General features: G+C 43.7%; 1 protein-coding gene across 4 annotated transcripts in view; it reads left to right on the top strand.

Moving 5' to 3' along the window:
• Window positions 1–22,221, top strand: part of ncoa2 (nuclear receptor coactivator 2) — a 53,342-nt gene extending 31,121 nt beyond the window's left edge. For 2 of the 4 annotated variants that reach the window (XM_010733967.3, XM_019258546.2), the window contains exons 7-22: window positions 1,421–1,609; window positions 3,677–3,778; window positions 4,980–5,120; window positions 5,368–5,515; window positions 6,031–7,384; window positions 12,862–13,060; window positions 13,263–13,469; window positions 14,233–14,436; window positions 14,764–14,893; window positions 15,018–15,192; window positions 15,306–15,602; window positions 16,052–16,129; window positions 16,322–16,802; window positions 17,648–17,825; window positions 18,215–18,419; window positions 19,556–22,221. In XM_010733967.3, the coding sequence (XP_010732269.2) occupies window positions 1,421–1,609; window positions 3,677–3,778; window positions 4,980–5,120; window positions 5,368–5,515; window positions 6,031–7,384; window positions 12,862–13,060; window positions 13,263–13,469; window positions 14,233–14,436; window positions 14,764–14,893; window positions 15,018–15,192; window positions 15,306–15,602; window positions 16,052–16,129; window positions 16,322–16,802; window positions 17,648–17,825; window positions 18,215–18,419; window positions 19,556–19,567 (4,100 nt within the window). In that variant the 3' untranslated portion in view covers window positions 19,568–22,221. The remainder of the gene's footprint in view (window positions 1–1,420; window positions 1,610–3,676; window positions 3,779–4,979; window positions 5,121–5,367; window positions 5,516–6,030; window positions 7,385–12,861; window positions 13,061–13,262; window positions 13,470–14,232; window positions 14,437–14,763; window positions 14,894–15,017; window positions 15,193–15,305; window positions 15,603–16,051; window positions 16,130–16,321; window positions 16,803–17,647; window positions 17,826–18,214; window positions 18,420–19,555) is intronic. The other 2 variants (XM_027274062.1, XM_010733976.3) reach the window with 2 other exon arrangements.
• The last annotated feature ends 1,321 nt before the right edge of the window (window positions 22,222–23,542 follow it).

Genomic DNA, 23,542 nt, shown 5'->3' with positions numbered 1-23,542 from the left:
CTCTCTCTCTCCCTCTGTTCTCCTCACTCTGTATGTATGTCCTCTGTGTTGCATCATTCTTACCTCTGCTCATAACTTAGCAGGCTCTCGTTTACACCCTGTCCTCAAACTCTTGCTTTTTACATAGTGTGCTTCCTCCTCTCACAACACCCTCGCCCTTCTTCTTCTCTTGTGTTCAGAGAGGTATGTTGTAGGTGGCTGTTTGATAGTGTTGTCAGTTTAATTAAAACACAAAAAATTGTTCACTGTTTAAAACTGCAACAGAGAGAGGATGTGGGAAATGCTATGTAAGCTTTTATATACAGGGTTTGGCACATTGCGTGAAACCTATAGGTTCTTCATTTTCTCTTTTGCTGATTCTCAGCCCAGACATTTGCTCTTGCTCCTCTCTTCTTCCTCCCTCCCTTTTCAGCTAATTAACTTCCTTTTTCAGCGTCTCTCTCCCCTGTCAGCAGCATGGCTCCCTTCCTATATCTCATCTCATGTCCTTCCCTCCCCTTCTCTTCACTCTGCGTGTTATTCTCACCAAGTTCCCATTTTCATGATCTCACTTTCCCATTTCCCAGCGTCCCTGAAAAGCATTGTCTTTCTCCCAGCGATGCTCGTCTCATGAAAAAATGTATTTCCATACATTTCCCTTACCTTTCTTCTCTACTCTTCTTTTATACCTTCCTGTACATCCTACCTCTTCATCTCCTCTGCGCAAGAGGTGATTGTAATGTATGTCAGTGCACCCCACCAGGAGCTCTTTTTAAGTCCCTTCTCCCCTTCCTTGCCTCTTCTGTCCCGGTGCTCCGGATTGAGGTCTGAGTGCCCAGCCATCTGGGTGGGGGAGCAGCACAGAGCGGAGTACCCTGGAAACGATCAGTGGGCTGTGTCCCAGATACTGGGAGATTATCAATGCACTGAATGAGATCACAAACCAGATGGAGTGTGATGGGAGTTTGAGTTAAATGAGTTGTGTGTGACTGTACATGGCTTTTTATTTATTTCTCTTCTTTTTTTTTCTTTCTACGTGTCTGCTCGCACATGCATTTACATGCATGTTTTCTCGCGCCTGTGTAAGTGTTGGAGAGAATAAGAAAGATTGGCAATGGTGTTTTTAGAGGACATGCATATGGAGGCCTGGCTGTGATGCATGGCTGTGGATAGATGGCACAGGGCTCAGGGTTCCAACTGCTCATTATGACTGATCTCTACCCAGCAACCGCTCTCTCCTTTTTTACACTTTTTTCCGGCTTCATTCTCTCTGTCTTGCTCTCATTATGTCTTTCACTTGCAGTGTGGTAGCCTCTCTTGGCTCGCTCGTCGCAGCTCCCGATTTGTTGTTCAGTTTTTGGCTGCGGTAAAATTCATCAAATAAAATCCCCAGGAAGCCACATTGTAAATCTCACGTCTCCTTTTTTGCCTTCTGTTGTAGTGAACGGCGTCCCTTGGTCCAGCGAGGGTCCGAGGAGGAACAGTCACACATTCAACTGCCGAATGCTGGTCAACCCCCACAGCGAGAGCCAGGATGAGCCGCACGAGCATGAGCCTCAGCAGCAGAAATATGAGACCATGCAGTGTTTCGCCGTTTCGGAGCCCAAGTCCATCAAGGAGGAAGGAGACGGTATGCAGGGAGAGAGGGGAGATAGTGTGGGAAAAGCGATTTGGAGGATCGTTTGACACTAATGTAGTGACCCTACAGAAACAACCTTGAGCGAGATTAGTTTTGGGATCTGTTTAATAATTTTAAATCTAGAGCAATTATAAAATGAAAGAGTAGAAGAGTGAATTAAGAAATATCAGAAACTTGAGAGATTAGTATCTGAGAGCTTGCAAATTAATAAGTCCTGAAATAATATGTAATTGGTGGAATAATTTCTAAAACACTCTGCGGAGGCAAAAGTCAGCTCACGACAGACAAAAGAACTATTCAGACCTGAGGAATGAAGGATTACTCAAGAGAAATGAGCCTAAAACTGTCTTTGAACAATGGTGTACAAAATAAAGAAGGTATGTAGAAAACGGGGGGACAACTCTGTTGTCTGGCAGCCAATTACGTTTGGATTTATTATGAATAGCTGTTGAGATCTAGCTACATTGAAGCTCGTACCTGGCATTGTGTGTGAAAAGGGGTATAAGTAGCTGAAGAGCAGTGCTGGTGCCACTCAACTTACATCCATGAAAAGTTAAGTGACACAAGGGAGACGAGAGGCTGGGCAGCTGTCATTAAAGCCCATCTATAATTCATGTACATCCCTCACAAACCTGGGCTTATGACTCCAAGTAAAGGATGTGGCTGTTTTTTAATCACGTGTATTGCGTCAATAAACCAGCCTTTTGATAACCTTCAAAATATTCTGGACATATCAACATTTTGAAACATGCTTTTGGAGCATATTTGCGAAGAGAAAGAGAAGCTGTGTTCGCTGTAGCCACCGGTTTAAACATCTGCTTGCTTTTCCTGGGAAATAATTTAAATTGTATGTTGCCTCTGCTCTCCTACAGTGTTCAGTCACTGAGAGGTCACTGGGCATTTCCAGTGGTTTTTATGGCTTTGACAGGAACTTGAGATCCCATAGTTTGAGTAAATTTCCATCACAAGTCAGTGTCATTTATCCAAAGATTTCAGCACTCTGCAAAAGCATCGATAGGTAACGTTCTCTAAACAATTGCATTCTAGATCTTAACCACCTAAATCCCATTTGCTCTGTGGCTTTAATGAGCAGCCATAAGTCATCACTGCCAAACTATAACTCAGTGGTTATTTAAAACAATAAGTGGAAATGCAAATGTTTCACTCCAAGTCTAGTCTCAACCTGTCTTTTCCCCTCTCTGGCTTCCTTTGTGCACCAGCTGCTTGCCAACCATACTTTGGCAAATAGACTGACTAGGACCCAGGCCAGAGGTGTGTGTTTGTGTGTGTGTGGCAAAGCAGGATCAGTGGTTACAGTTGCAGGAATTTGTCCAACCAGAGACAGAGGAAGGAAGGAGAGAGAGTGAGAGAGAGAGAAGGAAAATTTAGAGGGATTCACAGATCTAAGAGCCGGACCACCCAAGAGGCTCTGTTTACAAGTCAAAATGAGGAATGTGTGTATGTGTGTGTCAGCATGCATTTCTCTGCCAGAAACATGTGTGGGATTGTGGGTATTACTGGCACAGGAAAGTTAGATGGCAGACTTTTTGGGGTCACCCTAGTCCTGGACTTGGCAGTGTCATCTATGTGTGCGTGTGTGTGTGTGTGAGTTAGAGGCAGCTGTCATGATTGAGGGATGGCAATCTTTAATGTTCGGCCAGGGGAGGTGTCATCGGTGTGAGATGGCACTGTAGGTGAGACCAACCGGAGACGCACACACACATGAGCACAAATACACACACACACCTTCAAAGGTCGCACTTCATCATTTCCCTTGCCAGCAATAGCTGCTCCTCCTCATGAAAGGAGCGGAGCCCTGATCCCCATGCTCATTAATAACTGTATTAATTATGCTGCCTGGGAATAACATGCATTTCATTTTCTTTCCCTCCCTCTGTCTCTATCATTCACACCCCAATCCACTCCTCTCTCTCTCTCCTCTCCCATCCCCCTTCATCCCCTCTCTCACCGCCCTGTCCTCTTTGTTATATCCTCTACCTGATCTTTTCTTTCCTCCACATGTTCCCTCTGTTTTTTCTATCTCTCTCTCTTTTTTAGACTTTCAGTCGTGTCTGATCTGTGTGGCTCGCAGAGTACCCATGAAGGAAAGACCCATGCTTCCCCCGCATGAGAGCTTCACCACGCGCCAGGACCTGCAAGGTACCCAAATCAGTCACAAAGCCACAACCACAAACATTTTCTTGACCCTCAGGAAAAAGCGGTGTCCGGTAAATCCTAATAGACCATCTCAGATCCCCTGCTAACAATTTAGCATTTTCACACATACAGCTGTTTGAAAAGCTTTTCCCTGAGTTGCAAAAAATAATTTAGAGCCTCGACTCAGGCACATGCTCAGCACCATCTCATCCCTTATGTTGCCAGCCCATTAATCACCTCACACTACAGTTTAGGTATTTAAAGATTATTATATCCTTGGTAAAGGCCCTAAAGGATTGAACGCGTTAGTTGAATCTGCTGCCCACCTCTGTCTGCATTCTGGGAGGTAAAGTGTCTGAGCACTGGCGCATCGATGCAGACAGTTGTCTGCGTTTCACCTGGTCTTTGATGTACCGTTTGTGTGCGGCATACACACACAGACGCAACACACAAGTGCACACTCATCGTTACTTGCTGACATATAGTAATTTACTGTAGATCTCCACCCAGATTTGTGTAGGTGTGCAGGTATGCATGCCTGTGTTTGTTTTTAAATAAGTATCAAGATTGAGAGCATGATTATCTTCAAAATATTGCTACAATCTTCTTTAGATTAGGACAACTTGTTGGATATGATGTAAATATAAATTGCTACCATGACAAGTCTTTAGTCGGTTCCAATGGCTGTCACTCAAGCAGCAGTCTGCTTGTCAGCCCTTCAGATGCATCACTGCCTCCATATAAAATTGCAATCCAGTGAGGGACAACTGTTACACTGCTATGTGTGTGTGTGTGTTTAGCTCTAAAGATAGCTGAGCTTAAGCTTCCCTGGTGACTTTTTTAAAATGAATCCTTCTCCCTCTCGTATTCAGTGTGTAAATGGCCATCTTACGGTTTGTACTGACAGTATTTGTACTTGTGTTTGCCTGTCTTAATCTCATGTAGCCAGGACTTTCTCCACAGAAGACATTTCTCGCTAAGTTGACGAGTTGTAATGAAGATGTCAATATAATAAATCTTCTCTGTTCCTTCAACCGATATCAAACCTGTGCAGCAGGGTTGCCGGAGGGAAGATCAACAAGCTGCTCCACATTTATATGTATGAATCCCCATCAGCTCAGCTGGTGTTGGTTTGTGCACAGGTATAGAAATCCTTACTCCCATTTCTGACTAAGGCCTCCCTAATCCTGTCCTCTGTGTTTAGGTAAGATAACGTCCCTGGATACCAGTCTCCTGCGGGCGTCCATGAAGCCGGGCTGGGAGGATTTGGTGCGGCGCTGCATCCAGAGGTTCCACCTACAGAATGATGGAGAGATGTCTTTTGCCAAGAGACATCAGCAGGAAGGTAAAGCCACCCACTGAAAAGAGTATTCTGTTTAATTCTTGGCCCTCATAGTTATTTCCGTTAGTGTTTCTGATCATGTTGTCCAACAACTGCATTTGTATAGAAAAGTGATTTGATCGTCATGGGTGCTGTGCGCCACTCAATCCATTCCTTGTTTTATATAAAACCTAAGGTTAAAACCTTATCTCATCTTCTCCTTATCCCAGTGCGAATATCATCTAAGTAAAAGTGTTTTGTGTGTCCTTAGTGCTCCGCCATGGCCAGGCATTCAGCCCCATCTATCGTTTCTCCCTCTCCGATGGAACCATCGTGTCAGCGCACACCAAGAGTAAACTGGTGCGCTCAGCTGCCACCAATGAGCCCCAGCTCTACATGTCCCTGCACATTCTTCAGAGGTATGTCTCCCTACCTACACCTGTGTCAGGGAGAGAGAGAGAGAGAGAGAGACAAATCTACAGCATGAACTTGGCTACATGTTTTAGCCTGTTAGTGCCCTGCAGCATGACCTGTCATGTGTTCTGTGCAGATGGGTTAATATGTAAAGTCATGCTTGACAATGTTCTGGTTTTCAGGGTGCAGGTAAATCAGACATTAAGGTTTGTTCATTCAAAAGAAAAGTGAAACAGACTTTCCCACCATGGCAGACAGTTTTGGCTGTGTTTGTTCAGTTACTACTGAGACTTCTGCCACAAATTCAATGTAGAATTTAAACAACCAAATTCAGTTTGTGGTATTCAAAGAGCAGCAAGATAATATTTAGAGAAATCAGCAGCAATTGCCCTTTTCCAAAAACAATGTCGCAATTGCGACTGCAGTGGCCAATCTTCTAACTTTAACTGCAGAAAGTTCTTGGTAATGCAAACTGTTGAAGTAACTGTTATCTGCGTCTGTTTGTTTTTTTAACCTCTAGGGAACAGACAGTGTGCGGAATGGGCCAGGACATGGGTCCTGGCAGTCAGGCCACAGGGATGGCTCCCAAACCGATGAACTCCTCCACTCCCTCCATGACTCCTCCAACCCCAGGCAGTTTGCCAGGTTCAGGGCCTCAGGGCCAAGACACTACCATCAGCAGCAACAGCACGCCTTTTTCCCCTCCAGGCTCTGCTGGTCCCAGAGAGCCAGCAGCCATGGGGGGCCATATGCAGGGCTACCGTTTTGGCTGTCCCCCACCACACAACCACACTGGGGGCATGCAGCCGCCACAGCAGGGTCCTAACTGGAGGATGAACAGCCCCTCTCGCGCTAGCCCCAGCCCAGCTGGTGGGCCCCATCCACCTCAACAGAACTCTATGCTGTCACCCAGGCACCGAGGGAGTCCTGGGGGGGCAGGCAGCCCACGTGTAGCAGGTGGCCTGCACTCACCCTCCCCAGTGGGGATGTGTGGTGGAGGGCCTGGAGGAGCAGGTAGTAGTAGCACCACTAGCGCCCATGCTAACAGCTACACTAGCAGTTCTCTTTCAGCTCTGCAGGCCCTTAGTGAGTGCCACGGAGTTGGACACGGGCATGGGCCCCCTCATGCACACACACTGGGGTCTCCAGACCGAAAGATAGGCTCACCAGCTGGGGTCACACAAGGGTCAGGGGTAAACACTCATCTGATGTCAAAACTTGGCGGAGGCAGCGGCACTACTGGTGGCACAGGAGACTCATATGGACCTCACACAGAGATGGGTCAGGGGCACCCCCAAGGCCAGACAGAGAGCAACCTAACTGAGCCCAAGGAGGAGAGGGAAGGACCCTCTGAGGGCCACGACGCTCACAACCGTCTTCATGACGGCAAGAGCCACACCAAGCTACTGCAGCTGCTCACCACCAAGCCGGAGCCTCTAGAGACGCCCCTGTCCCCTGGTGCAGGAGGTGAGGGCAAGGACCAGGCTGGGACAGGGGCCCGGGGTGTCCACACTGGAGGGAACACTCATGCCACATCCCTTAAAGAAAAACACAAGATCCTCCACCAACTGCTTCAGAACAGTACGTCTCCTGTAGATCTGGCAAAACTCACTGCGGAGGCCACAGGCAAAGAGCTAGAGCAAGCTCAGGCCGCCGGCAGTACAGCTTCTGGTGGAGAGATTGCTCCGAAGCAGGAGCCCTTGAGCCCCAAGAAGAAAGACAATGCCCTGCTACGCTACCTACTGGATAAGGATGACACTGTAATGAAGGACAAGGTCCCTAAGCTGGAGCCCGGGGAGGTGAAGGTCGAAGGAGGCAAGCACCCCCTTGTCAAGGCGGAAAAACAAGACACAGGATACGACCGGGCTGAACAGGTCAGTTTTTACAAAAAGCTGCACTCCTCTTTGTGTGCACATTAAATAAACATTCTGTCCTCCTGTTTGAAATGTAGCTTGTTCACTGTATCACTTCCATCTTCAAGTGATGAAAGAACTAGAGCTGCCCTAAAACTGATTTTGTAACCTCCTTCTCTGTAGCCCATTGCAAAAACCCAAACTTTTTTTTGCCCTGTATTGCTCCACTTGCCTCTGTCTGAGCGTTAATCTGGGTTAGGTAGCAGATGTTGGCTCCTCCAAGTCCCATGTCCACACAGGATGCTACAGCTAAACACACAAACGGTCTGGCAGTGTCGAGGTCAGACAGTATTTGCAGCATACATGCAGTCACATTCAGATTCGCAGTCTTGTCATATACACTTAAGACATCATGCATGTTTTGTTTTCATTCAATTATATGAACACATCTTATCCTTTCACTGCCTATGTGTTGGCAGCACAAGCAGAGGGAAGTAGTCCGCCAGCTTCAAACAACTGTGACATTTGGAAGGAGCCCCTGTGGTTCTCCTGCCATTTGATCCTGGTTGCGTTTGGCCAGAATTCTCAGGTTTGGCACCAAGCTCAGGTCAGGCCTGGCGTTGAAAGAGAGTAAAGGGAGAAAAGAGGTAAAAGGAAGTGAGCGGGGATAGTGTTGCTGGTGAAACTCAAAAAAGCAGAGGTTTCAACTTGCTGATTCTCTTAATGCAGAAAATAAAACCAAAACCTTTATGTACAGGAAACCTGTGTATGACACGCTCCATTAAACACACAGTAAAGGCACAAGTCGAGCAACTGTAATTCTATCACACACGTAACAGCTAAACCACACAATTACATAGAATTACAAGCACGGTCTTGTACACTTTGCGCTGTATTTCTCTCATTGCCTTCCTTTTCTTAGACCAGTCTAGGTGCAACTCGCACCATTCACCAAGTCAGTTTTTTGTAGAAATGCATGTTCATCCTTTCATAAACCAGCAAAGCAGTGTCCAAACCACTCTTGATCCTCACGCAAAGACAGATCAGCAGGTTTAACCAGCATCCGTTTATTGCTCTTATAGGGAGTTGCTTCTTATTGTTTCCTTCCTTCTTTGTGGCTTATTTCTGCAGAAACCGTGTGGGTTTTCCCATGCACACAGAACCCCCCCACATACAGATCGTCAGGTAGCAATGCGCGCTAGCTCCGTACATACAGTATGTGCATGGCCACTTGGGTACATATGAAGAAAGAGAGAAAGGTGATTGGATGGATAATAAGAGCTGCTGTTGAACTGAACAAAGAAAGAGAGATGAGAGAGGTGTAGATACCCCCAGGAGAGCCCAGCCTCGGCAGGCAGAGTGAAAATGATGAGCCATATGCTCCTGCATGTCCTCTCTGCTACCATGGAGATGGAGGGGAGAGGGAGTGGTGTGTTTGTAGAACAAGCAATGTACAAGAAACAATGGAGGGAGAATAGAAATTTAGAGAAATAGAGCTTCAATATATGTCCTGATACTCGAGGTTTTATTGTCTATAAGAGGCCGAGTGTGGCTGGTACAGATGAAATTGGCAAAATCACAGTTAGATGGAGACTAAAACAGCACTTAGAGATGCTTATTCCAGTTTAACATTTTACACTGACTATGGTTTCCAACAGAGAACCTGAGCATTTGTTATACATGAACTAAGCTCTGACTTCATTAAAGCCATTACATGTGTGTGAGTGGGTTTCTGTTCCTTAGTGGTGAATTGCTGCTCAGCCATGTGTGAAAGCTGACTGTACTAGTTAAAAAGTCCACTCATCCTTCTCTCTGCTAACCTCACCCACTGTTTTCTCTGCTGCATCTCCCTCCCTCCCCTCCCCTGTATCTTCCTCTGCCCCTCTCTTTCTCATGATTGTTTGAGGGCTCAATTATTGATGGCTGGAGCAGAGCTAAATGAGAAATCAGAGCAAAGCTCAGTAGTAGCAGCAGCTTAGCTGAGGGCTGAAGGAAGCACGGGTATGATCATCTAGTCCCATGGCACAATGGGAGGCAGGATTATCTATGTCTTTCAATTGTGTGTTCCTGTGGTTATTGCAAACAGTGTCATCTAAACACGCCGTCTACTCAAGCGGTTTCCATTAAAGAAGTTTCCTTATTTTAATGCACATACTTAATTTAGTTTATCTTCATTCTACACCGTATTATGACATGGCGTGAAACATATATATTTTATTAGCAATCAGAACTGTCAAATTAAGCAAATGTCATAGATTATGTGGTTGCGTGAGTTGTTCATTGCTTTGGCATCTATGCCTAATATTGAGTATTTTTATTTATAAACTATAAGACAGATGTAGTTAACAATTACCCCCACCCCCGTGACCCTGAATATGAGCGAGCAGGTAAAAAAGAACAATGAAGTTATCTCCTCCTATACTGTCCAATCCTTCTGTTTTCCTTCTGCTGGCTTGAATACTATTTTTATATAAAGATAATACAGCGTCGAACTGCAAGTTAAGACATGTCATTTCCTTTGGTGCTCACTCATAGGCAAATATACGTACCGTCTAAGACATCACACAGGTCCTTTTGTACTGTATATGTGAAGAGTTTTTACAAACCGGTGAGCCAGTAATCCTCTGAAGCACAGAGGAGGGGTTATTACACTAGCTGTCAGAAACATTAGAAGAATAATTGATCCTCTATCATTATGTGAAGAGTAGGCGCTGCCATCAGGAAAGAATGAGAGCTTGTGTTATTGGCAAATACGTCAGTATAAAAAAAGAATTTCTCTCTTCTTAACCAGTCCTGGCATTAAAACACAACCCTTCAGTGTGTTGCAACTTTGTTGATGTGCTTGGTTTAACTTCCCGTTTTGATGCCACCCAAAGCCTCAAGATATGACACAGAGAACAAATCAGTGATACGTATAATTTCAAATTATGTAATCAGATTCACGGCATAATAATAAACAGCAAAGAAGGAAGAAGAAGTACTCTCTATACTCCCAACATGGCAGTTAACCTTCAGATATCGCAGTATGGAAGGATTGCACTTATTGCAGCTGTGCTTGTGACTTAAAAAAATGCAGTTTCAGCTCTTTCAGGTGGTGACTAGTTTAGTTGTTTTTGTTAAGTTCTTATTTTTAGCTGACAAAAGGCCAGCACATGTCTGGGTTGATATGACATTTCTTTTCGCCTTACTTGACAGTGGTAGTTCTGCTTTACCCAACCTGTTTCTCAGTTCCCTTTCCTATAAAAATGGCATGGGTTAGGTCAGAGAGGCACAGCGGTGCTACCGCCCATAATGCCACATTGACATTAGGGCACGTACTGTGCATGAATTAAAGATTAGAAGGTTTATCATTTAATAATGTTGACAACTCGCTCATTTACACACATGTTCGGTTTAAGTCCCAGATGGATTTAAGTCCTAGTTCTTTTGTATTAAACATTGTTAAAATCCAGGATGCAAAGTATATTTTTAAAATTAAGTGACCACAATTTAAGAGGACCGAATAGTTACGTTTTTAGTTTTACTCATTTTTCTCCAACTAGGAAGCAATTCTTATTTGTCTGTTGGGTGTGGGGATAAATCTCTGAGAAGAAAAACATACAGGCTTTTTAAATATGCACGTATACCCTTTAAACAAACTACATCTTGTCGTGCACAGTATGTGTCCTTAGCTGCTCTTCCAGTGAGAATATCGCTCTGACATGAAGAACTTACCGTAAAGACGGGACATGGCTTGAGACTAAATATTTGATTATGGTAATTTGGCCTCACAAATCCATGCAGTTTTAACCAAATACAATATAGCAGCCCGAGGTGCAGAAAAAAGGACATGGATTGCATTACATGCACTGCCATGCGTTGAAAGGAGAGAGTAACAGGGATTGATAGAAATAGGACCCATTAAGGGTAAAAGCAACTAGAGAAGACGAGAGAATAGAAAGTGGGAGGAGAGCGAATTGGAGAGGAGGAAGAAAAAAAAAGCAAACTGAGAGCATACAGGAGCATTACATCATTCCTGACCTCATTAGGGCTTTTCTCTCTCCCACCACCACCACCACCACTACCACCACCCCACCCCTCACTTTGCTTCTCTCTAGCTCTCCCACATATCCTGTATGCTTGTCTGCTGTTCAGAGTGATCAGCGTTGTGCAGTGCTTTTATAACAGAATCTTCTGAAGGTGGAGGATCCAGAAGGTCTTTACAGCACATGCAGGCTTTAGTCCTTAGTTAGTCCTTGGCTACTTAACATTACCCAACCAACGTTTTTTGGCAGCCCTGCAGCCTTTAGTGGCATTCACATGCCTCACAGACGTGCCTCACGTCATTACAGTACAACATCGACACAGTGGCTGGTGTGCTGTTTTCCTGCTGTACAGTATGTCACGATCAGGAGCTGTCAGTGATTCCAAGTGTGCTGCACTCTCGTGGCCGGTTGGAGCCAGTGCAACTTATTTACCCAAAGTCCCCCAGGCCTCTCTAAGAAGAACTATGGTCACCTATGTTGATGTTTCTGTTCAATTTTGACCAACCTATGATTTAGTTTTTAGTTTTTTGCCTGTCAGTGAAAAGATTAATACAATAATGCTGCATTTAATGTTTGTTTGTTTTTGGGGTTTTTTGTTAAATTACAATTCCACTTTTCTGTGAAAAATGTCTTCTTTGTGTTAGACTACATAGGCGTAGCTGTTATTTTGTCCACCCCCTGTGTGTCAAAGAAAGTGGACTAAAACAAACAACAACAAAAAAAACAGCTTCCAAGAGATTCATCTGTCATAGTCGAAGCAATTCTTCAGTTCAGCAAGTGAAACCAGATCCCAGCATGGCCTTGTCTTTGTTTAAGATAGTTGTGTGAAAAACTAAACAAAAACCGGTCAGATAGTCCAAAGCCCAGCTGTGTATGAATGCAGCCTCGGGCTGTATTGGGCAGGCTCAGTCCAGCTGTTTGCTGTAGGGGGGCACAGAGCAATTTAAACTTTGGCAACAACTAAACTCCTGCTGCCCATGTTACTCAGCAGAAAGCAGCTTCAGTAGCCTCGTCTTTTCTGTCTTTGCTGTTTTTTTTTGTTTTCAGTGGGGACAAAAAAATGACGTTCAAATCGATGTGATATTCTTAAATATGTGGACTTTAAAAATTGGAACAGGCGCAGTTGTAGTTTGAAAACACCAGTCGTGAAGTGAGGAGTAGTACATGTCTGATAAGTTAAGTCAAAGTGAAAGGTGGCCTAGATTTGATGGTAAGTGGTTTTATCCTGGGGTTACTGCTGTATTATAAACAAGGCCAAGCCTGCTGTTCCCATCTCCCAGATAAAGGCTCCTCATGCAAGTGTTGTAGTGTTTACAGACTTGGTTTGCTCCCAGTAAATGTGAATGCCTGTCACATGTAAATGTGTGTTTGTGTGTCTGCAGGTGAAGCAGCAATTGCTTTCTAAATAGAGTCCTAAGTGGCTCATCTGTTTCTTGTTTTCACACTTTGCCTTTTCCTCTCTGCTCTTTATAGTCGTCAGAGCTGGATGACATCCTGAATGACCTCCAGAGTGCTCAGCCCCAGCTCTTCTGTGAGCCGCGGCCCGTCTCATTGCCCAGTCCCATGGACAAGCAGAACATCATCAATGACATCCTGCAGATGTCCGAGACCAGTCCTGCCATGACAGCACAGCAGCCACACAGGGGCATCGGGACTGGCATGGGCCCAACGAGTGAGTCGCACACTTGCGCACACTTACTTGGAAATAAAAGCACGCACCGGGGTTTTCCCCTTACCAACCACATTATGTCGAAAATCACTCCCATCAGAGGCCATACGGTTTTAAATATGTGGCTCTCAAACTGATCAAACTGTTTTATTCATTGATTTTTCCATCGTTGCACATGGATAAACACGTTTATTCCTGTCTTCAGACTTTGGAGGTGTCCGACCAGGCCAGCCAGGCAGGGGTCTGCCTGTGAGGAGCGTGTCTCTGGACATGAATGTGTCCCCCCAGCAGCCCTCGTTACAGTACCCCATAAGGGCCACCAGCCCATACACTCTAATACAGCAGCAACAGCAGCAAGGCATGGTGGGAAATCATGGCATGATGGCTAACCAGGCTGGTATGGTCAACACAGGTGGGTCTTATGCTTTTGTGGTCCGGTTATTGTCTGAATTTGTGTGGTGATATCTTTGTTGTTCAGTGAACTTCAGTTAAAATAGTGTGTGTTCAAACAAAGATACAAGCTCTGACTGACATTACATTAATGCCCTTTCTACATAGTCAGTGCTAAGGTTAGAAAACATACTGATCACAAAAAAAAACTTGGTAAACAGCATGTTTATGAGTGAGTTATCAAACACAATAAAACGGCTTCCAAAGAACAAATTTTCTGGCCATTGAACACTTTATAGTAGCTATCAAAATAAAAGCATTAAACTCAACAAATAACAGAATTAATTTCAGCTAGTTATGGTTGTTGTTGTTACATGTAAATGTCATTATTTCAGGTCTTTCTGATGTGTGATTTCTACTTAAGCTCGACTGAAAAACAGTTAATAAAGCACATTTACGTCCCTTTTGCATGTTTGGTTTTTTTAGCAGTTGTTGTTGCTTTCCAAATTCTGAGGAAAGACCAATTTCCCTCTGTGTGTCTGACATATCATGTCATGGTACAGTGACTCACTTCCTGTGACAGGAAGTATTTACTCACCCACACTGGCACGTTTCTTTCACTGTTACTCCCACATATTAGCAGTCCTCAAACATCCCCCACTACTACATAGATTTTCCCCTTTATATCACACCATTGCATCATGGGGACAGAGGATTTCAGCGAGATCTGTCATGAGGCATTTCTCACCATTTCTCATCTCCCTGTCTTGTCTTTGCTCCTCTAGGACTGATGGCTCCAGGTGGTCCAAGGCCTGGCATGCAGCAACAGGAGGGCTGGGTGGGTTCAGCCTCTGCCCCTCCTCTGGGATCATCCGGCCCTGGGCAGCAAGGTGCCATGCAGGGCAGGATGGGGCCCAACAGTGCTCCCATGAGGCCTAACAGCCAGCCAGGGCCCCGACAGATGCTCCAGTCCCCATTGATGGCAAATGGTGAGAATTCAGTGTACCCTATAAAAACACAGGTTACATAGTTTGACATATGGATGACAGTAGTAGATAACAGACTGACTCGTGACAATAAGCCCCTGCAAAGCATTTGAATTTTTATAGATTCACCTTTACTGAGTTATCACCCATAATCCTTCTAAAACTTATGGTGCAGAGAGACTGGTGAGGCACAGAAGACCTCAACTCCCCCATATCATATTATTGCTGCTCAGTGTTAAAGGTTGCCACCCCGTGGCTGACTTTAGTACTGCGCTCAAGAAATGAATGTACAACCCTGCTTTAAATCTGCATTGTTTTCCCTCTATTCAGCTCAACCTGATATGGATATTGGTATGGCCGGCCACCATTTCTCCCAACAACAGGCCCCACCCAACCAGACAGCCCCCTGGCCAGACAGCATGATGCCCATCGACCAGACAGCTTTCGTAAACCAGACCAGGTAAGATACTTAATTACCATTACGTTACTAATAATAAAAAATCTGCCTCTTAGCAAATTTCCTTATTATACTACTCTCATTGGGAAAATATATTAATGACCTTTCATGTTTTCTCTCTGCTCAGGCCAGTGCACTCAGCACCCCAGGACGACTTGCTGTGTAGTACGGGCATCAGCTCTGGTGAGGGCAGTGCAGTCGACGAGGGAGCCCTGATGTCCCAGCTCTACACCGCACTAAAAGATTTTGATGGCCTGGAGGAGATTGATCGTGCTCTGGGGATCCCTGCTCTGGTAGAACAAGTGAGATCCATGAATCATCACATTAATGTTTAGTTTTGTTCTGGTTTTAGTGACTTTTTATCATTGTTTTTTTTATGGCCCTTAAAATATGTTTCTGTTGCGCCCCGTTTCAGAGCCAATCACTGGAACCAGACCAGTTCCCCCAGGACCCCTCCATGATGATAGACCAAAAGCCCCCGATGTACACCCAACAATTTGCTCCCCCACCATCCCACATGGTCCAAAGGGGCTACCCCAGTGCTGCCATGCAAGAGCAAGGCTTCCACCCCATATCTAGCCAGATGGGTCCACGGCCGGGTTACCCCATGATGAGGATGCAGGCCCGGCCCGGACTCAGGCCCGCCGGCGTCGTCCCCAACCAGCCCAACACACTACGACTGCAGCTCCAGCACCGGCTACAGTCACAGCAGGTACATTTGCCTCTACACTGTCCTGACACTGCTGGAAGGGAAACCGTCCATTGATTCTTTAATCGTTCTTACGCAACCATGCTGTTTGATCAGTCACTGTGTGTTGGGAGTTGTGTAATTATCCTTGAGGTTGACATTTTGGCACAGGGAGTAGTCGGGACATTTAGGTCTACCTGCCACCTGCTGGACTTTCATGGCATTTATTGTAATAATATTCATAAGGTTGCACTGAAATTGTGCCACAGAAAAGATTAATTAAATAATTAATGTAATCATTTCTGTGGAATCTATATTATTTCAATTAAGTCAAATTCATATATTTTTGTATTTCTTTAACTCTTTACTAGCTGGAACCTTTTTTTTAAATGTAGTAATAAAGAAATGTAAAGATATCATTTCATTAGACTGTGTTGTTTACGTTAACCTCTTTCTGTTTCTCGTCCCACCAGAACCGTCAACCAATGATGACTCAGATGAGTAGTGTGTCAAATGTGAACCTACCTCTTAGGGCCAGTGCTCCGAACCAGGTAGGTCATATCTGCAGTCAAACGATCTGTCTACACAGACACGTTATGACTGTAGGTAGTCTTTAGTTCGCTGATGGCTTTTGGTGAATGTAAGGTTTTGATTTCAGTGTTTATGTTGTAGACATATTTAATACAGATCTATGATCTTTTTCTGTCTTCTGTTCTTACATATCATTTTGCTCACACTTCCAGGGGACCATCAATGCTCAGATGTTGGCACAGCGTCAGCGGGAGCTGCTGAGTAATCACTTGAGACAGAGGCAGCAGCAAGCCCAGCAGGCCCAGCAGGCCCAGCAGGTCCAGCAGCAGCGGAGCATGGCCATGAGGGCCCAGGGCCTCAACCTGCCTCCCAACATGGCCGCCGGAGGCATGAGTAACCCCAGGATCCCCCAGGCCAACCCCCAGCAGTTCCCCTACCCGCCCAGCTACGGTACCAGTACAGGCCTGGCCTCGCCACCTCCCCCTACCAGTCCTTTCTCCTCCCCTCTCTCCCCCAGCCTGCCCTCTCTCCCCCCCAACCCTCAGCTCCACCTGCATGGCACCTCCTCCTCTTCCTCCACCTCCTCCTCCTCCTCACAGATGATGATGGGAAACACAAACATGATGGGCGGACAGTACGGGGCCGTACTCAGCCCCCAAATTCAGCACAGTGCCTTTCAGTTTCCCAACTCAGGTACTGCTCCCACACCCCCAGCCTACCACACACTTCACCTTACAACCTGTGTGTGTGTGTGAGTGCGTGTGTGTGCGCCATTGTGTCTGTGTGTTGATAGTTGCACAGCATCACATGCTTTTTTAGCAGCGGCAACCACATGATCTGTAATGTTATGCGCTGATCAACTGTCATTGAATGATCCAAATCATACCACATATTTTACTCTTCAATTTCATAACTTGACTTAATTTGATGTGAGTTGTTGTCTGGAAGTGTGATCCTATAGTCTGACTGTCCAAAATGGTGTACTGGTCATACACTCTTGCTCCACCAGAGGGCACCAGGGGCAAAGTAATGAAAGCATAACTGAGGATAAACACTGACATCTGACTCTTTGTTGATTCTGAGTAGGCGGGGCAATAATCAAGGCTGTGCCTGTCAATCTGACAGTGTGGCGATAATCCGGGCGTAATCTGATAATCTCATTTGTATAATGACATGTTTATGACATTTATCCTTAACTCCTTCTGGCCCGTGGGTTCGTGCAGAGTGAGAACTTCCATTAGACATTACTTCTTTCTTTCCCTTTTCTCCCAAGCCACCCCCTTAATCCCTTTCTTCCTACTTCCTTCCTTTACATGCATGTAGGAAATGTAGTAACTGCCTGTCAATAATCTTGAATGGACAGTCTTCAGTCACACTAATCATCGTGCTTGCTGAGTTGCTCATTCTCTGCCAAAATGTTCATCTTCATGTTGGCATGGTTGTGTAAATACATGGAATGTTACCACTCAGTACATTGGTGTGTAGTAAAGTCTTTGCAGGTCCAGAGTGCTTGACCTGTCTTGATGCGTCCACCACAGGTATGAGCCAACAGGCAGACGGAGGCTTTGGAGGTCCCGGCACACCACAGAGCCCCCTGCTTTCTCCCCGCATGGCCCACACACAGTCCCCAATGATGCAGCAAGGCCAAGGAAACGCTGCTTTTCAGGGTTCCCCTGACATGAACGGCTGGCCACAGGGCAACATGGGAGGCAACAGGTAAAGATGGATAGAACTTGGTCCTAAATAACCCTTTAGTGCCTGAATTAGACCCTTAAATACGGTGTACTTACACTTTGCTAGGATATCTGATGTCTGTTAAAGACTCATCATGTCTTTTATTTATTGATGGTTAGCTGTCCATTGGCACATGAACTGCTAATATCTAGTGTAGCTACTGCTTATAGCTCAACCCCCTCCCAAAAGTTTGAAGCAATCACGATATGTAATGACAATAGTAGGAATGTATTTTCTTCCTATAAAAATAGTCAAAATAGCTTCTTGGAATTGTCGAACATATCCACACGTGTGCTTTCTTTCGTCCTCCTTTAGCAAAATGTTTGAGATCACCCAATCTTGATTTTTGCTTCTCCTCCCCTCTCCCCCAGTATGTTCTCGCAGCAGCAGGCGTCACCGCAGTTCACCCAGCAGAATAACAGCAACATGTACAACGGCAATGGCATGAACCTCAACAACGTCTCCATGGCCACCAACATGGCAACCAGCAGCATGGGCCAGATGGCCGGACAGATGAGCGTCACGTCCATGGCTTCAGGGCCCTCACCCGGCCTGCCCTCCATGGGGCAAGAACAGGTAAACACTGGGACAACACTGACACATTTATTCTTTAAATGGGAATTTTTCCAAACATTAGCTGTTTTCAAGCATTGCGCTGTTGGGCATCATTCAGCCAGGCCAGATTAGAGGTGTTTGAGTGGCCTAGTAACATCGTTACATGTGTTCGTTTACATTAGGAATATAAGTCAAACACACTTTGACAGTTTAAGCCTTTAGAGGGTAACAAACTGGACCCCTTTTAAAGTCTTACACAGTAATCGGGGGACCAAGAAAAACTAAAAGGTCCGCCTTTCTTCCTCACCACTCCAGGCTTCTTATGTGTGTGTTTGTCTTATTGTAAGACCCTAAGTGTTTGGGTACACTTATTGAACAGCCATGCTAGTGAATAATTTACTCAGTAGTTTACGTAACTCCTTCAACCGGAGTTCTGATGCTTCACATGAACTTAGAGGACAATGATGTAATTAGCAGTGGGCACTTTAGAGCCAGACCATTTAGACTATATAGATGTTACTGTATATGTTACTGGCCAGTCTGGACTTAAGACTAATCAGCTCATTCGCTTAACAAGAGAAGAAAACTTGACTCTGTATGGCACCGACCTGTCAAACTGACGCACACAGAGACAGCAATAAAATGTGAGAGGTGAAAAGTCAGACTTTGATGAATATTTTCACTTTGTCAGCACTCCCATTTCATGTGATTATTTAATGTCAGCCATGTTAATCCTTCTTCCTTTTGTCTCCTTGGTATTGTTAGCTTGGTATGTGGACTGCACTGATGTTGCTCATGATGCTTTTAAGCCCAATAAAGGGCCATGAATATTTAACCAAGATGCTGCTGTTTGATTGTCTGCACTTCAGACTGTTGTAACATACCAGTATATCTGTCACTTGATTTATCCTCCTTCCAGGATTATAGAAATATATTGGCACTCAGATAATTTCAATTATTTACCGTTTGGCCATTAGTGCAGGCTTTTGTAATCTACTGACTTGTTTTAAGCCTGATGGTGTGTTCCTATATGGTTTCTAATTGTTTATAGTCTTTTGCACACGTGGCTGATTTACTTCAGACAAGTTCTTCAAGTTCAAGTTAACCAAGTCCCTTCTGCTGCTAGATTAACTTAACATGTTGTTTTTCTTCTGCAGAAATACTGTTGACCCTCATGGAGCTCTTATTCTGAACCTCAGTGATCAGCTGGTGCAAGGAGCACGTTGGCCCTTTAAAAATTGTACAAACATGTAACCAACCGACTGCCCCTTGAACCAGCCAGGCCGTGCCCTGACCCCGTCTTCCCAGCCTAGGTTGGCCGTCTGTCCCAAGCTGGACCTCTTCGGCGAGCACCCGGAGGAGCCCGGCCCTGAACAGACACAGGAGTGTGAAGAGACCTGGGGAAGGATTGTGGATCTCTGTACAACATGCCTAACCCTCCTGGAGGAGAGCCTTGTGATGAGCCAGTCTGTCTGCCTGTCCAGCTGCATTCACCGTAGTGTGACTTACTGTAGGCCTCCTGGTGAGGGACACTGACCTAAGGGGGCAGCAGTGGGTGGGGATCCCTTGCTCTGATGAATGTATTCCTCTCAGTGGACAGCGGCCATTTACAATCTCATCTCAAGAAAATGACGTACACTGATTTTTTTTTTTTTTCTTTCTTCTTTTATGTCCTACCTTTCTCTCACGTTTGTGACATTTCCACATAGTTCCAAAATGGCAGCAAAGACTCCAAGTTATGTTCAAATTATGGATGGAGCTCAAACACTTAGCCGGTTTTGCCTTTTTGCTGTTTCTTTATTTTATTATTATTTTAGTTGATGTTTTTTTTGTTTTGTTTTGTTCTTTTTTTTTCTTGTGAGAATTAAGATGTAGAATGAAGATATGGTTGAAAAAACTGATCTTGAAAAACACTGCAGAAGAATGGTTTGAGTGGAATGGTGATTTGTATGATTAGACTAATTTAGTCAAGAGGTTTATATAGTGTATTAAATTAAGTTTTATTTTTCTGTATAGATTCATTTTAATTATTGTAGATGATTCTTTATCCTAGTAGCAACGAGAAAAAAATATTTCTAAAAGTGTGAAAGAGGCACTTTTTTTTTTTTTTTATAATTTTAACAGTAATGGTTGTATTCTTTCTGAGAAGATTCTTCTATTAACCTGAATTATGGATTATGCTTTGGTCCTGTAGTTTCAGAAGAAGATGTCAAAATCATATATGGTTTTAAAAATGAATTACAGAGATTGTACATAACAATAAGTAAAACATTTTCTTTCTTATTTATTTTATTCCTTAGGGTTTGGTTCCCCCGTCTGGTCACAACTGCCTCTTAAAGCAGAGCAGGGTTTGTTTTTTTTTCTCTTTAGTTGTTTTTGGGAAGTGGAGTGGGAGCTTTCAAGTTCTGATGTTCTGGTACGATGCAGACAGGGGTGGGGGGGTAGGAAAGGGTTGTAAGGGGGTGTGCTGTGTATACAGTGTACAGATTATCGCTTGCTTCTCTGCCTTTAGCATAGAACACCACAAAAAAAAAGGAAAGAAAAAAAAAGACAACTTCAACACAGCCATACAATAACTCAAAAAAAAAAAAATAACAGACGTGTGCTTTCTATGTTGTCTGGAGTGGAAAAATGCTTCATACAAGCTGCTAGGTGCAAACTGTTCTGTTGTGATGTAAACAAGCAATAACGATTACTTGAGAAACTCTTGGGGTTTTTTTGTGTTTTTGTTTTTGTAATTTTTGTACAGTTTCCTGAATAAAAAGGACACATTTTTGCTCCACGTTTGGATGCAGTATTAAACACAGTTTTTTATTGCAGTTTGTACCAAGAAAGTCTACATCCACCCACAGCGTTCCTGTTAGATTATGCAGCATTGGCTGAGGCCTTGTAGAGGGAAGTAGTTTGTGATCCCCTTGTTGACACACGCCCTCTCTGCCTCCAGCCACTCTCCTATAGCAGAGGTCAGAGTTAAGACTGCACGGTTCACGAGACCTGCTCTGACAGACACTTAGCCATATTTTATGACCTCAGGCAGTTAGTTCAACTATAAAGTGTTCAGTAATGACATGCTATTCTTGTGCCCCAGGAGGGGTTCGGTTTGACCTTCACAAGAATTAAAGCAAGTCATCTTCTCTAACCTCAAAAAGTACATTTTCCTCAACAACAACAACAAAAAAAAAAAGCAAAACTTTTTATATCAACTATTTTAACCCAGGACAGACTTGGAGCAAGCCAAATAATCCTCACCTTTTCAATTGGATTTCTGAATTCTACCAGCTTTTATTTTCATAGTGAGAGACGACCTGTCGGTTAGTACGCTTTGAGGTCCACAGAAAAACCAGAAATTTTAAGATGATGTCACTTAACAGGGTCTAATGTAGACGGTGCAGCATAAAACAGGAAGAGAATCATTCTGAATGTATTGTCATTTAAGGCCTAAGGATGTGACTGATGGCGTGTGATGTCAACCTGTTGACAACATGGTGTTGTACAGTTACAGGAGGTTGCCCATTGTTGCTTCTGATGTTTGTTTTGTTTTGTTTTTAATTAAGTTCTACATGAAATTTGAAGCTGTAGCAAATCAACTTTCGGGACAGAGTAAGTCTGCATTAATGTTTTTTTTTTGCTTGTCATCATTGCAGATGTCCTGCGGTTGTTTTGCTGCACACGGCCTACAGGAGATCACACTTTTTTAAATAAATGCTGTTTTGATTGTATCATACAGTCGTGCAGAAACAAGCCTTTTTGAGCCATTAAAAAAAAAAAGAATGATTCAGAGCCCTTTGCAAATTTCCAAAGATTGTCAACATTTTGAAAAAAAGATTTAAAAGCCATGTGGTAGCAATGCATTTTTTTAGCATTTATAATGAGGACAGGTGCAAATAAATAATTTTTGCCCCTTTACAAATATCCAGGCTTTGGACCCACTAAATGATTTTTTTTGGTTTCTCTCTTAACTTTTAAGTTTTGCAGAACTTTAAATGCCCTTTTTGTATTGTCTGCCAATTTCTTAGAGCTAAGATGCAACCTTGAAATGCTACAAACCCTAGCATAATGCCTTAGATTTCGTCCGTTCTCGTTCTTGTACATTACACCGCTGTCTGTATAAATTTGTATAATGACTTGTGTACAATATTGAATGGGTGCATCCATTGTTCAACTCTGCGCAGCCGCTGGAGACTCGGGTCACAGTTGAACTGTCTCATCATTGCTCTCTCTCTGTTTCTGTGTTGGGTTATTTCATTTCCCCCTCCTCCTCCTCTCACTGTTTGTATGGAGAAAAAAAAAGATGATACATAGGGATATTGAAGCAATATGTAATATACTATATGGACTTTCTGAAGAAAGCTTACTGTTGTGTTTTCCCGAGATATTTTTTTTTTCTTGCATTGTTCACAGGAATCACACGGTATACCCGCATCCATCTTTGTATCCCTGTGTGTGTGTGTGAGCGTTTTATGCAAAATTAGATATACAAGAGAAGTTAAAAACCACAGTTATGCAAGTTGTGAACTAATATGGCTTCGCTGATGCTATTTGCCTTGTAAATAAAGAATTCTGTTATTGCAGTATTTATATCGAGTGGCTTTTATTTCATGTGATTGAAGGGGGAGAGAAGCAGGCATGAGCTCGGGCCTCCATGTATCATTTTATTGTATTTTTCAATATATAAAAAAACGCACCAAGACGCAAAGTGTTTAGTTTTTATAGATTGAAACAGCTTTTAATTGAATGTACTATATCACACTGTAGATTCAATAAAGAAGGCCATGCGAAAGTAATAAAAACTAATATCAAATTTAAGTAAATACAGTTTAACTGTAAAATAATCAATTTTAAGTAATGATGCATTAGAAGTGGCACACATAAAGATGACCTTCCCCGAAAATAACTAAAGACTCCTTACAAAGAAATATTGTAGCGATTGCATTCAATGTTATTTAATAGCCTAAAACATGATATAAATATGAATTCATATGTAGACCTATGTGTTTATTTATTTATTTTTATATGGCCAAATGGGCAAATGGCACATACCAGCATTGTGCCCGTCCCGTATCAGCCTTTATACAAATAAAATAAGAAAAAAAAACATACAAAACACAAATTCATCTATCAAATATATTCAAAATAACACAAAA

The sequence above is a fragment of the Larimichthys crocea genome, chromosome XXIII (assembly GCF_000972845.2).
Source record: "Larimichthys crocea isolate SSNF chromosome XXIII, L_crocea_2.0, whole genome shotgun sequence".
In the NCBI taxonomy this organism is placed as follows: Eukaryota; Metazoa; Chordata; class Actinopteri; family Sciaenidae; genus Larimichthys; species Larimichthys crocea.
The sequence above is the reverse complement of the archived record's forward strand: the minus strand, read 5'-3'. Positions and strand labels throughout refer to the sequence as shown.